Raw genomic sequence first — 12,917 nt, forward strand, 5'->3', positions numbered from 1 at the left:
TAGCTAATTATTGTAGATATGTTTAATAAAATGTTTTGAAATTATTTTGCACCTGAAGATATTTTTCTACCATTGAACTTGAGTTCCAGTGTAATGTAATGTTTTCCTCTCTCCTTAGGATCAAGTCCCGCCTGTCCAGTTTGACTGGAGTAGCAGTGGCCTTACTAATCCTCTTGATGGTACGTCCCTGCATTGAACCTCTAGCACCAGAGCTAGAGTTAAGAATTCTACCAAGTTCAGACATATTTCTCTCTGCTGATTTATTTCCTTCTTTCCATCCTTTCTCATTGTGGAAATCCAGGCTTTCTTTTAGCCTTGCTGATTTATGCTGGTCTTATTACGTAAGCAAGCAACACAAAAGTAAATAAGAATAGGTGAGCTTTAGAAAGGCTATAAGTGCACTTCTAAGTCTATTGGCTGCCTTTCACAATACTTTTCTATTACAGTATATTCAAATTACAAGATGATATTAAGTGCTAAATTGCAAATTTAAAACACTTGATTTTATAATTCCATTAATAATTAAAAATTTCAGTTATGATGTATTGTTTCTAGTTATTGGCTGAAGTTTTGAACTGCTTTAATAGTCTGAGTATCAAAGCCAGTGCATTTTTGAGATTCACCTGGACAAACTCAGTTACTTGAACATAGACAAGTATAATGAAATGTTTTACCATTATGCTTAGCATTTTTATATTTTATGGAATAGAGTATCACCTTTGAAATTGGCATGTCACAATTTAGATCTTTACTGACTTACTGTTTTAATTCCACAGCAATCTAAAAGATATACTGTAACAAATAAACTATGGTTAGTAGCTTGCTGAAATATTGCTGTTTCACTATTAGATAATGCTCTACATTCCAGTTACCTAGCATATTTGCATTTACTATATCAGTTTTGTGTGTGTGCGCACGCACGCAATTCAACTTTGAATATGAAGTTCATCTGAAATCTCAGTTCAGTTTTCATTACATTTTTAGTCTTTTGTACACTCAATTTCACATGTCCGCAGCCAGCTTTGTGATCACAAAAATTTTCTAAGATTATGTAAATAAAATCGTAAATTAAGAGATTTATTTTCAGGGTTAAAATAGAATGGATTTGTGCCTTTCTGAAGTACTTCGCAGGCTAGTGTGCATAAACCTACCAGCAAATTCCTTGACTTAACCTAGAAAGAAAATCTGGATGAGCCCTGCATTGTTTTGATGTCCATTAACTACTCCAGTCAAATCTACCTGCTTGGTTCACTAGTGATTTGTTCAGCTTGTAAATTGTTCATAAGCCACGAAGTGTAACGCAGAAAATAATTTTAAATGAATCGTCTTTATCAAAGGCATTAAGTTTACATTTTTAATCTTGAATTGTAAATAAATTTAAGGGCTTAACCATAATTAGAATTTTCAATATTAATTGTTTTGGATTATGTGTTTGCAGTATATAGTAATAGTAATGTGCGTGTTGAAGTTTGTTTTCTCCCCTGTTTTGCACATCATCCCTACTCTGGCTTACGCTATCATGAGTACCTATCAACGTGGTTCCTGAAGCTCAAGTTAATGGAGGTTCCATTGCTCTGAGCCTTGATTTCTTTGGGCCAGTGGATAGCATGAGCTTTGGCAACAGTACAGCAATCCGAGGTCAGCAGAATGTTTTAACTGCAGCCTGTCAAGCTTGTAATGTTGTGGTTATATGACTTTCCCTGTGAGATAAACCATGTCAGTTGGCACTGAATCACCTTAAAAGAAATTGTATTTTAAAGTAGTTATTTTATATGCTTCACAATTTTCTTGAGGATTTTTTAATGCAGAAGGTGTGTAATTCTTTATTTTGTATATGACTGTGTTACAGTATTTTCCTGCAGCTGAGGTCCAATTGCTAAGAAAATTTACATCATGTAGGGTTAATTAAATCAGACTAATTTAACTTTCAAATTTTTCAATATATTTCCATAACATTGTGGTTGGCTAAGTTGGATGTTAGTTGGCTGGGCTAAAAATTTGGCCTTTTCTTAGAAGTATTGCAATCTCTGTGATGTTTTGTCTTTTGTTAAGCAGGAAATACCAGGATTGTAGTGCTTTGCTGAGGTAGTCATTTGGATTGTGCAAATTAATTTGAGAACCAAACGGTTGAAGGGAAGTAGCTGTTCTTGAACATGCTGGTGTTGGACTTCTGGCTTCTGTACTGGTACCTATATATAGGGGGGGAATGGCATGGGCGGATGTTATAGATTTTTGATGTTTTTTGCCTTGTGACACCTCATGTAGATACTTCAAGTGGTGGTGAAGGATATGCCAGAGATGTATTGGGTTGAATCCAACTATATTCCTGCACATGTGAAATGCGGTACCAAATCATGATATGAGTCAGGGTACTTACAGTGGTACATCTGCAGAAGGTGCCCCTGTATGAATTCTTTGAAAATAGAGTCATAGAGAAGTACAACACAGAAGCAGACCCTTTGGCTCATCTAGTCCATGCTAAAACCATTTAAACTGTCCATTCTCATCAACCGTTGCCCTCCATGTACTTATTCAAACTTCTCAAACATTACAGACGAGCCCGCATGCACCACTTGTGCTTGGCAGTTCATTCCACACTCTCACGACCCTCTGAAGTTTCCCCTCGTGTTCCCTTTCTGACCTTTCACCCTAACCTATGACCACTGGTCCTAGTCCCACCCAACCTCTGGGAAAAGCCTGCTTACATTTACTCTATCTGTACCCCTTATAATTCTGTATACCTCTATCAAATCTCCTCTCAATCCTCTACATTCTAAAGAATACAGACCTTCCCTATGACTGAGGTCCTCCAAACTCGACAATATACTTATAAATTTTCTCTGCACTTTTTCAACCTTATTTACATCTTTTCTGTAGGCAGGTGACCAAAACTCCCCACAGTATTCCAAATTGCTCCTTGCCAAAGTCTAAAGCAACATAACATCCCATCTCCTTTACAGAATTCCTTGATTTATGAAGGCCAATGTGCCAAAAGCTATCTACCTGTGACACCACCTTCAATGAATTATGCACAGTTACCTGTATTCCCAAAGCCCTTTGTTCTACCACAATCTTCACAGTGCTCTACCTTTCACTGTATAAGACCTACCCAGGTTGTTCCTACCAAAGCGCAACACCTTGCACATGTTTGCATTAAATTTTATCTGCCATTTTCAGCACATTTTTCCTGCTGATACGGATCCCTCTGCAAGCCATGATAACCATCCTCACTGCCACTGCACTCCCAATCTTTGAGTCATCAGCAAATTTGCTGATCTAGTTAGCCACATTATCATCCAGATGATTGACATAGGGCCCAGCCCCGATCCCTGCGGCACACCACCAGTCACAGGCCTCCAATCAGACAGGCAACTCTACTACCACTCTCTGGCTTCTCCCACAAAGCCAGCGTCTAATCAAATTTACTACCGCATCCTGAATGCCGAGTGACTGAACCTTCTTGATCGGCCTCCCATGCGGGACCTTGTCAAATGCTGTACTGAAATCCATGTAGACAATATCAACTGCCTTGCCTTCATCCACTTTTCTGGTAACTTCCCTGAGAAACTGTATAAGATTGGTTAGACGTGATCTACTTCCCATGAAGCCATGCTGACTATCCTTAATTAGTCCATGTCTATCCAACTACTTGTACATTCAGTCCTTTAGAATACTTTCCAATAACATTCCCACAACTAATGACAGGCTCATCGGCATATCATTTCCTAGTTTATGTTTAAATGACTATGGCTTGCTTGTTTCTTTTTGCAAACAAACATCAAGTAGATTTGACAACACAAGGTCTTTGTTCAATAACAAGTTTATTAGTGATGATTGGAGGCCAGGCGTTACCACTTGCATGTTTATACACAGATGGTTGTTGGTATGGGTTGACTTGCACACAGGGTTGGGTTCAATGGCTTTTTCCAACGCTGCTTCCTCCCCTCACTCCTGCTCCTTCCCTATTCGTAACTGCCCCAAGGCCATTAAGAGCCATCAGTTCTGCTGAGAACCAAGAACTGTTGAGTTTGTCAAGAATAAATTGTTATTGTTTGTTGGAAGAACATAACATAAGAAATAGGAGCAGGCGTATGCATCCAGACCATGCACTCATCTCCACCTATCTGCCTTTCCCCATCACCCTTAATTTCCCTACTATGCAAAAATCTATCCAGCCTATGCTTAAATATATTTCCTGAGGTAACCTCCACTGATTCATTGGGCAAAGAATTCCAGATTCACTGCTCTTCAGGAAAAGCAGTTCCTCCTCATCACCTTAAATTTAGTCCCCCGAATCTTGAGGCTATAGCCCCTAGTTCTCATCTCACCTGTTAGTGGAAACAACTTTCCTAACTCTTTCTTATAATTTTATATGTTTCTATTAGATCTACTCTCATTCTTATGTATTCCATTGAGTATAGTCTCAGGCGACTGTCTCTCCTCATAGTCTAACCCCCTCATATCTGGAATCAACCTGGTGAACCTCTACACTGCCTCCAAAGCCAGTATATCAGACCTGTTTGAATTTACCAATTGATAATTTGTTTTGATTCTGCCCTGCAGTACTGTCCTATGGTACCCTACAGTCGTAGACCAACAAATTATGAAGGTGATATGTTAAGGAAATAAGGTAGCCCTGGAAGGAGATGGTACCTTTGCTAAAGTTGTAATATTTGGCAGCAAATGCAGATGCTGTTTCTGAGCTTTGTCTCTCACATCTGTGAACCAGCCGACCTAAATATAGCGAACTTGGTCAAGAAATGATTCATCTGATTACATTAACTTACTGTGGTGTTTTCTTGATAGGTTTGTGTGACAGACATTGCCAGGGCTCTCTGCTACTGTCCTTTAGTAGACCAAGAACTCTTCCCCATTTTGAATTTTATCCATCTATGAGGCAATTGACATGATCTCAACAATGAGACAAGCCAAAAGCTGTGCAGGGAGCATATCAACCACTCAACATGCTCTTTTTTTTCCAAAAAGGATTGCAGATGCCTTTATCTCAGAATAATTGTGCAAACTATTTCTAATTAGCCTATCTGCAGAAACATGTCACCATCCTGTATATGCATTTTCCATACTGGCCTCATCAGTTACCCAAGAAATAACTGGACTGGACTGTAATGGATGCATGTCATCCTCAGACCTGGAATTGTACTGGGCCGGGTTGCATGTTGCCCTCTGACCCGGAATTGTACTAGACTAGGTTGCATGTCATCTTCAGTCCCGGAGAGCAGGCTGAGAAGAATTGTATTGGACCAGTTTGCATGTCGTCCTCAGTCCCAGAGGACAGACTGAGAGATCGGCTGCGAGAATTGATCATTCTGGAGTTTCTGCCTTCTGTAAAGCTGGATGCTGTCCAGATCCATAGTTTTGCCTCTATTTAGTATACTCAGTTTTATCTTGATAATATGGAGTGATTTGAGCTCTTTCATGGCAGAGATTAACAGGAGGATGGAGAAATAAATCAGAGATCTCAAAAACACTATTGACTATGCCTCTGTGCTGCCTCGCTGCTCTTACAACCTGAATTTAATCTGGTCCTGCTGATGTAGTGTTTGCATATTCTTGCACTGCATATGCTTCACTTTTCTCTCCTGTCCCAAAGTTGTGTAGATTGGTATTGGCTGCTCTATATCACTCTTAAGAATCTGAGTGCAATGAAATAGATTTGGTGTAAATTGGTACTTGATCAATGTGGACCTCATAGGATGAAGAGTTTGTTTCTGTGTTGAATAACTCTGAATTTATGATGTGTAACATTGCCATCAAATTGTGAACTCTTATTTATGGGAATACTGATCATGGCAGAGCAACATCTAAATGAAAGTAAGATGTTTAATCTGTAGCAGAAACTGCAGGTGATCCATGGCCTTGGCCCACCACCTTGAACAGTTGTTTCTGGACTGAAGGGCACCCTGGGACAATGATGATAATCATGCCATTGCTCCTCTGCTGTGAAATTCAAGGGTTTGTTTGGGATGGGGTTGAACCTTGAGTGATGTAAACCCCTGGCTTAATGTTGAGGACAGCGACTTTCCTGTCTGGATCAGAGATGGAAATTGTCTGCAGCAAGCACTTCTGAAAGAATTTGTATTGAGGATTGCCTATTGCTTCAAGTTGCTTGATGACATTATTCACAGTTTCTGTTGATTAATTATGAAGAGACCAGTGCTGTTAGTTATGCTAGCTAGAATTAGTTTTTCATGGGTAGCCAAATGCAGGAGATACTTCCATTTGTTAGATGGGTGTTGCTGTTGTGATTGTGTTATTTGGTAAAGGAATTGATGAACTTAGCTTGACTATGATAGCATCATAATCAGAGCCCCTAACTTTGGTTATATGTAATGTACTTAACATTTCCGTGCAGTAATCCATATTGTATTGTGTACTAATCCAGAGTGGCTGAAAATGGGATATGGCCAAATTAAGATAACTTCCAAGTGTTGGGAATCCAAATTTGAAAATGCTAGGCGAGCTGAATGGTCTTGAGCTGAATCATTGACTGTCCATTTCCCTCCAATAATGTGGCCCGACCTGATACCTGTTCTCTCAGGTATGCAGCAATGTTATAGCCATCTGTTTAAATAAAGCTGATGACACTCTCTGAAAATCATTAAACGGCCATAAACAAGTGCCATAAGCACGCGATTGGTCAGATGGCATCTGTGTAAAAAAACCCACAAAAAACAAAGTTAACTTTTCAAGTCAAAGACTTGGTCAGACTTCAAATGTTAACTATTTCTCTTTGCACAGTTACTGTTTCACCTGAGTTTTCAGCATCCCGTTTTGATATCACCAACTTTATTCTACATTCTTAGGAGAATTTCAATGCATGGTAGTTTTGTTGGAAGTCATGAGCCATGTGTCTATGCTTGCGGCAACTTAGAATTGAATATTTCTCCTTGCACATTGCTCTTCTGAAATGTCCACACAGTTTAATCTTTTGATACATGGTTCCACTGCTAAAAGTTGGCATATTAGTTTGAAGGTGAATTTCCTGCTTTACGTAGCTGGTGTGGCTCTTAAGGTGACTTGAGAGAAATTCTGATGCTTTATTTTAAAACATTTCTTCAATGTCAGTTTTTAACCTGGCTTGGGTTAACAGATTATAAAAGTCAAGTGATTAATTCAATGAGCTCACTGTTATTTTGTTTATATAAATGTAAAGCAGAAGTACTAAATTTGTGTTACAACTGCCCATTTTAATGAAATCTGTGCAATGTTTCTTTTTTTACTTTAAGTACATTGAAATGCACACATTTAAACTAATGTGCATACAGAAAATATTGATGCAAATAGTATCTTGACTAAAAATAAAGCTTAAATGTGGGATTTTCAAGTGTTGGGATCTGTATTTGAAAGGAGTTTTTGAGGTGCTTGTTCTGGTGAATTTAGTTTGGTGTTGGATAACTGAGGTAAATTAATGTCTTTTAAAGTGTAGTTGTAATGTTGCATCATTGCTGTGAAGTTTTTCTAAACACTACTGTGGTAACCTTGTTCTAGGTACTTGACAGTAAGCAGGGCAGGTGGGGTGGTCATGTTGAAGAAAGTAATCTCATGTTGCATTGTAAACTGAAACTGGCTCTTCACTCAACCCTAGGACATCTAGGCAGTGAAGATGCATACATCAGGATGGTGTTCATTAACCATTGTTCTGCATTCAATACTATCATCCCCTCAAAACTAATCCATAAGTTTCAAGACCTAGGCCTGAATACCTCCTTATGCAACTGGATCCTCTATTTCCTCACCTGCAGACCCTGTTCAGTTCAGATTGGCAACATCTCCAAACACCATCAAAGCAAGGTTGTGTGCTTAGCCTTCTGCTTTACTCACTTTATACTTATCAGTGTAAGGCTAAGCACAACTCCAATACCATCGTTAAGTTTGTTGATGACACCACTGCCATTGGCTGAATCAAAGGTGGTGATGATTCAGCATATTGAAAATTTGGCTCAGTGGTGCCACGATAACAACCTGTCACTCAGTGTCAGTAAGACCAAGGAGCTGATCTTTGACTACAGGAAGAGGAAACTAGAGGTCCATGAGCCAGTCCCCATTGGAGGACAAGAGGTGGAGAGGGTCAGCAACTTTAAATATCTTGGCATTATCATTTTGGTGAGCATGTAATGGGTCCTGCACATATGTGTCATTATGAAGAAAATACAGCAGCTCCTCTGCTTAAAGGTTGGCGAAGATTCAACATGTCATCTAAAACTTCGACAAACTTCTGTAAATCTGCAGTGGAGAACATGCTAACCGGTAACGTCATGGACTAGTATGGAAACACCAATGCTCTTGAATGGAAAAGTGTAAAAAAAAGAGTAGTGGATACAGCCCAGTCCATCGCGGTTAGAGCCCTCAACACCATTGAGCCCATTTATAAGGAGCACTGTCACAGGAAGCAGCATCCATAATCAAGGACCTCCACCATCCAGGCCGTGTTCTCTTCTTGCTACTGCCATCAGAAGATACAGCAGCCTCAGGACCCATACCACCAGCTTCAGGAGCCATTATTACCCCTCAACTGTCAAGCTCTTGATCCAGAGTGGATGACTTCACTCATCTTCATTCACCCCCACACTGAAATGTTCCTACAACCTATGGACTCACTTTCAAGGGCTTTTCATCTCATGTTCTCAACATTCATTCATTCATTCATTCATTCATTCATTTATTTATTTAGTTTTTCAAAACATTTTACAAATTAAAAACCCCAAATCCCAGTGAGGAGCATTAATACAGAGCAAGGTTAAGCATACAATAACAATATGCTACAAAGGAAGAGAATTTAACAAAAAAGCACCTAAATTAAAGACAAGTGAGCTTAGTGTCCTCCCCAAACCCCACAACACAAGAAAAAAAAACAACAATTCCAGACCAACCACCACACAATATAGAGAGTATAAGTCCGGACAGTCAAACTCCCAGACTGTGAATACACTTAGCAACAGAGGATAATAATGCCTACTACCAGAAAAAAAAGGGAGCTGAAAGCAAGGGACCGAAAAGAAAAAAAACCCTAGTCAAGAGGAAGGTTATGAAAGTACTCGATAAAAGGCCCCCAGACCTTATGGAACTTTAAATCCGAATTGAGAACTGAATAATGAATTTTTTCGAGGTCCAAGCAGGCCATAATGTCGTTAAGCCATTGCGCATGAGTGGGCGGGGCAACATCTCTCCATCTAAGGAGGATCAAGCGTCTCGCCAGGAGAGAGGCAAAGGATAGTATTCGGCATTTGGTCGGACCCAGACATAAATCTGTCTCGCCCCAAAAACCGAACAGAGCAATTAAGGGGTTAGGTTCTAGGTGCTGATTCAGAATACCCGATAGTGTAGTGAAGACATCTTTCCAGAATTTCTCCAAGCTAGGACAGAGCCAGTACATATGGATGAGAGAGGCCATGCCCCTCTTGCAATGTTCTCAATATTTATAAGTTATACATCAATTACATGTGGCACTGGTTACTTTCACAATCTCTTTTTAAACTGTTGAAAAGTGAAAGTTCCTAACAAAGCTTGCTATTATTCTCAGTTTCCAGTTGGCCCCCACTGTGTTGGGCTTTCTTGGGCCGTTTTTGAGAGCAGTTTAGTCAGCTCCATTGTTGTGGGTCCAGAATCTCAGAGGGGCCAGCGAAGAATGGCATATTTCCTTCCACGCAAGATGTTAGTGAATTTTATCATATGGTCGCTTTTACTGAAACATTGTTATGTTAAAAAAAATACTAGATTATTCGTTCAACTGAATTTAGTTTCCCTAGCTGCTGTTTGTCTCTGTGTTGATTGTCCTTTAAGTTAAGTCACTTGGTTTGGTTGTTAATTTTTGGTTAGCACATAAGATATCCTGCATCACCACATCTCTCCTAAGCAGAAATTTTGCAGCAGACAGGAGTTTCAAGATGTGCTGTCCAACCCCTACTAAAGAAGCTGAAAGAAACTGGCAATATTGAGGACCTGAAATGCAGTGGTCAACCATGAAAACTGAGTGTAGGAGACAAGAGATACATCAAACTGACGTCCCTTGTAAATCAGAAGTTCCAGTCCTGCTATCATCTATGAACTCAGAGACCACTGGAAGCCAAATACACCCCTCTAGGGTCCAGAGTAGTCTTGTCAGGTGATCTTCATGGAAGAGTTGCAGCTAAAAATTCATTCCTCTGTAGTGGAAACAAAGCCAAGAGACTTGCTTCAATATGCTGGAGGAACTCAGCAAGCCAGGCAATATCTATGGAAAAGGGAAAAGAGTACAGTTGATGTGTCAGGCCAAGAGCCTTCAGCAGGTTCTCCGAAAGTGTCTTGGCCTGAAATGTTGACTGTACCCTTTTCCATAGATGCTGCCTGGCCTGCTGAGTTCCTCCAGCATTTTGTGTGTGTTGCTTGGATGTCCTGCATCTGTAGATTTTCTCTTGCAAGTGACTCACCTACACACAAAACATGAGAATGAGTGATGAACAATGGCAGCAAGGGCTCTGGACTGGTGAATCAAAATTTTAAACTTTCGGCTCAACCAGGAGCTAGTTTGTTCATAGAAGAGCTAGAGCACTACATGGATGAGTGGCTGCAGCCAACAGTGAAGCATGGTGGAGGTTCCCTGCAGGTTTGGGCTGCATTTTTGCAAATGGAGTTGGTGATCTGTTCAGAATTAATGGAATCGCCATTGAGAAGTACAAACAGTTTCTTGTCCACTATGCAATAGCATCAGGGAGGTGTCTGGTCGGCCCCAACTTCATTCTGCAGCAGAGCAATGACCCCAAACACGTGACCAAGATCATAAAGAAGTATGTTCAGTGAAAAGAAGAACAAGGAGTTCTGCAACAGAACCCTGATCCTGAGGCCGTCTGGAATTACTTGGAGGGAGAGAAGTAAGTGAGGCAGTCAAAGTCAGCAAAACAACTGTGGCAAGTTCTCTAAAATGCTTGGAACAATCTACCAGCTGATTTTCTTATAAAACTGCAGGACAGTGTACCTTAAAGAATTGATGCAGTTTTAAAGACAGAGGGTGGTCACACCAAATATTGATTTGATTTAGTTATTTTCTGTTTACTTTTTTTTGATATTTAGAGACTTCTCATTTCATTAGCTTTGAAAGCATCTGCACTAAACAGAATATTATTTTACCTCGGCCTAATAGTTTTGCATGGGCGGCGGGGTTGGAGGAACATCTATATCAAAGGAGGTGTAAGGCACCTTCCTTCCACTAACCTGCTGGTCATCCTTGGGGAAGGTGTAGCACCTGCTTAGCCTACCAATCAGGGTCTCATGAAGTCATAGGAGCAGATAGTGGATGGTTGTATGAGCAGCTGCTGCGTATCACAGTTCCTGGTTGTGCAACCACTGACACCAGGCAGACAATCTCTGCAGAATTTTGATAATTGCTGGGGTCACCCGTCTTGTAAAGACACTGCCCAGCCGAAGGCAAAGGCAAACCATTTCTGTAGAAAATTTGTCAAGAACAATCATGGTCATAGGCAATGATTGTCTATGTCATGTGTCATAATAGAAACTATTGAAAACATGATTACATACATGGTAGGTTTAAAACATTTCTTTTATACTCAATCTGATTCACAAGCAGTGAGGTATTTCTACCTGGCTTGGAATGGCTTAAATTGGGATAAAGCTGCAATTGCACTAATTTCACAAATCAATAATGTTAGCGGACTAATTGGGAGTGTAAGCACTACTGAGTTTGCACTCATTGTAGAATATAGAACACTACAGCTCAAGGACTAGCCCTTCAGTCCACGATCTTGTGCTGAGCTAATTAAATTAGTACTGTAATCAAATGCCCAACTAAGCAAGTCCCTTCTGCCTTCATCATGTCCATACATTCCATTTTCTACATATTCACATGCCTGATAGTCTCTTGAACGCCTCTAAATTTGCTGCCGCCGCCTCCCCAAGCAGCACATTATAGATATCCATCACTCTACAAGAAAATCCTACACAGCCCCTTTGAACTTAATCCCCTTACCTTAAATGCATACCTCTAGTATTAGACATTTCAACCCTGGGAAAAGTTGCTGCATGTGTACTGTCTATGCTGCTCACAAGTTTATAAACGTTTTTCTGATCTCCCTTCAGGCTCTGACATGAGAAAACAGCCCAAATTTGTCCAAATTCTTCCTATAGCACATGCCCTCTATTTAAGGCAGCATCCTGGTGAATGTTTCTCTCAAAGCATCAATGTGCTTCCTGGAATGGGATTACCAGAGCTGAATTCTATATTCCAGATGCAGCCTAACCATTGCAACATACCTTGAAAACTCTTGAACTCAGTTCCTTCATTAATAAATGCAAGCATGCCATGTGCCTTTGCCACCTTTAAAGAAACTACAAAGTACTTGTACAAGGTTTCTGCTGGATTGGAATCTTAAGAGATGGTGTTTGTGTTTTCTGCTTTCTTCTGTAAGCATTTTAGCCAGTTTGGAAAGCATTCACCAGTGTTGCTGGTAGTGCTCGTATGATCCTACTGTACACTTTAGGTTCATTTTTCTGTCCAATTCATATTTGGCACTTTAGTAGTGAGATTTTTTTTGTGAAGTACTTGCTTCTTGGATATTCAGGAATGTATATTTTCCAAGATACCTGCATATCCAGAAGGAAACAATTTTACATTTTAAAAAATGATCTGAAATATTAGAACACCTCAGCAGTTCTGTGGGTTCAAATCTTTAAGTATTGTTTCTTATAGTTAAACGCAGATTAAGCCATAGAGGGTTCCCATTGACCTAAATTAGTCAATGCCAGAATTTGTTCCATTCACTTAGTGAATTCTGTGGATCCTAAACAGCATTGCTGCTTTTTCAGTATTCACCTTTATTTTCTAACTTTTGTATGTTTATCAAGTATTTCATGTGCTAAGGTGCAGTAAGATTTGGTGTGACAGCTGTGATCTGCAGTTGTTTCCA

General features: G+C 39.9%; 1 protein-coding gene across 2 annotated transcripts in view; it reads left to right on the forward strand.

Annotated features, from left to right (window-relative positions):
* LOC140730568 (aftiphilin-like) overlaps positions 1 to 12,917 on the forward strand; it is an 82,979-nt gene that overhangs the window by 64,887 nt on the left and 5,175 nt on the right. For both annotated transcript variants that reach the window (XM_073051222.1, XM_073051223.1), the window contains exon 7: positions 119 to 179. In XM_073051222.1, coding sequence (XP_072907323.1) covers positions 119 to 179 — 61 coding nt within the window. The remainder of the gene's footprint in view (positions 1 to 118; positions 180 to 12,917) is intronic.

The sequence above is a fragment of the Hemitrygon akajei genome, chromosome 7, assembly GCF_048418815.1.
Source record: "Hemitrygon akajei chromosome 7, sHemAka1.3, whole genome shotgun sequence".
Lineage (NCBI taxonomy): Eukaryota > Metazoa > Chordata > Chondrichthyes > Myliobatiformes > Dasyatidae > Hemitrygon > Hemitrygon akajei.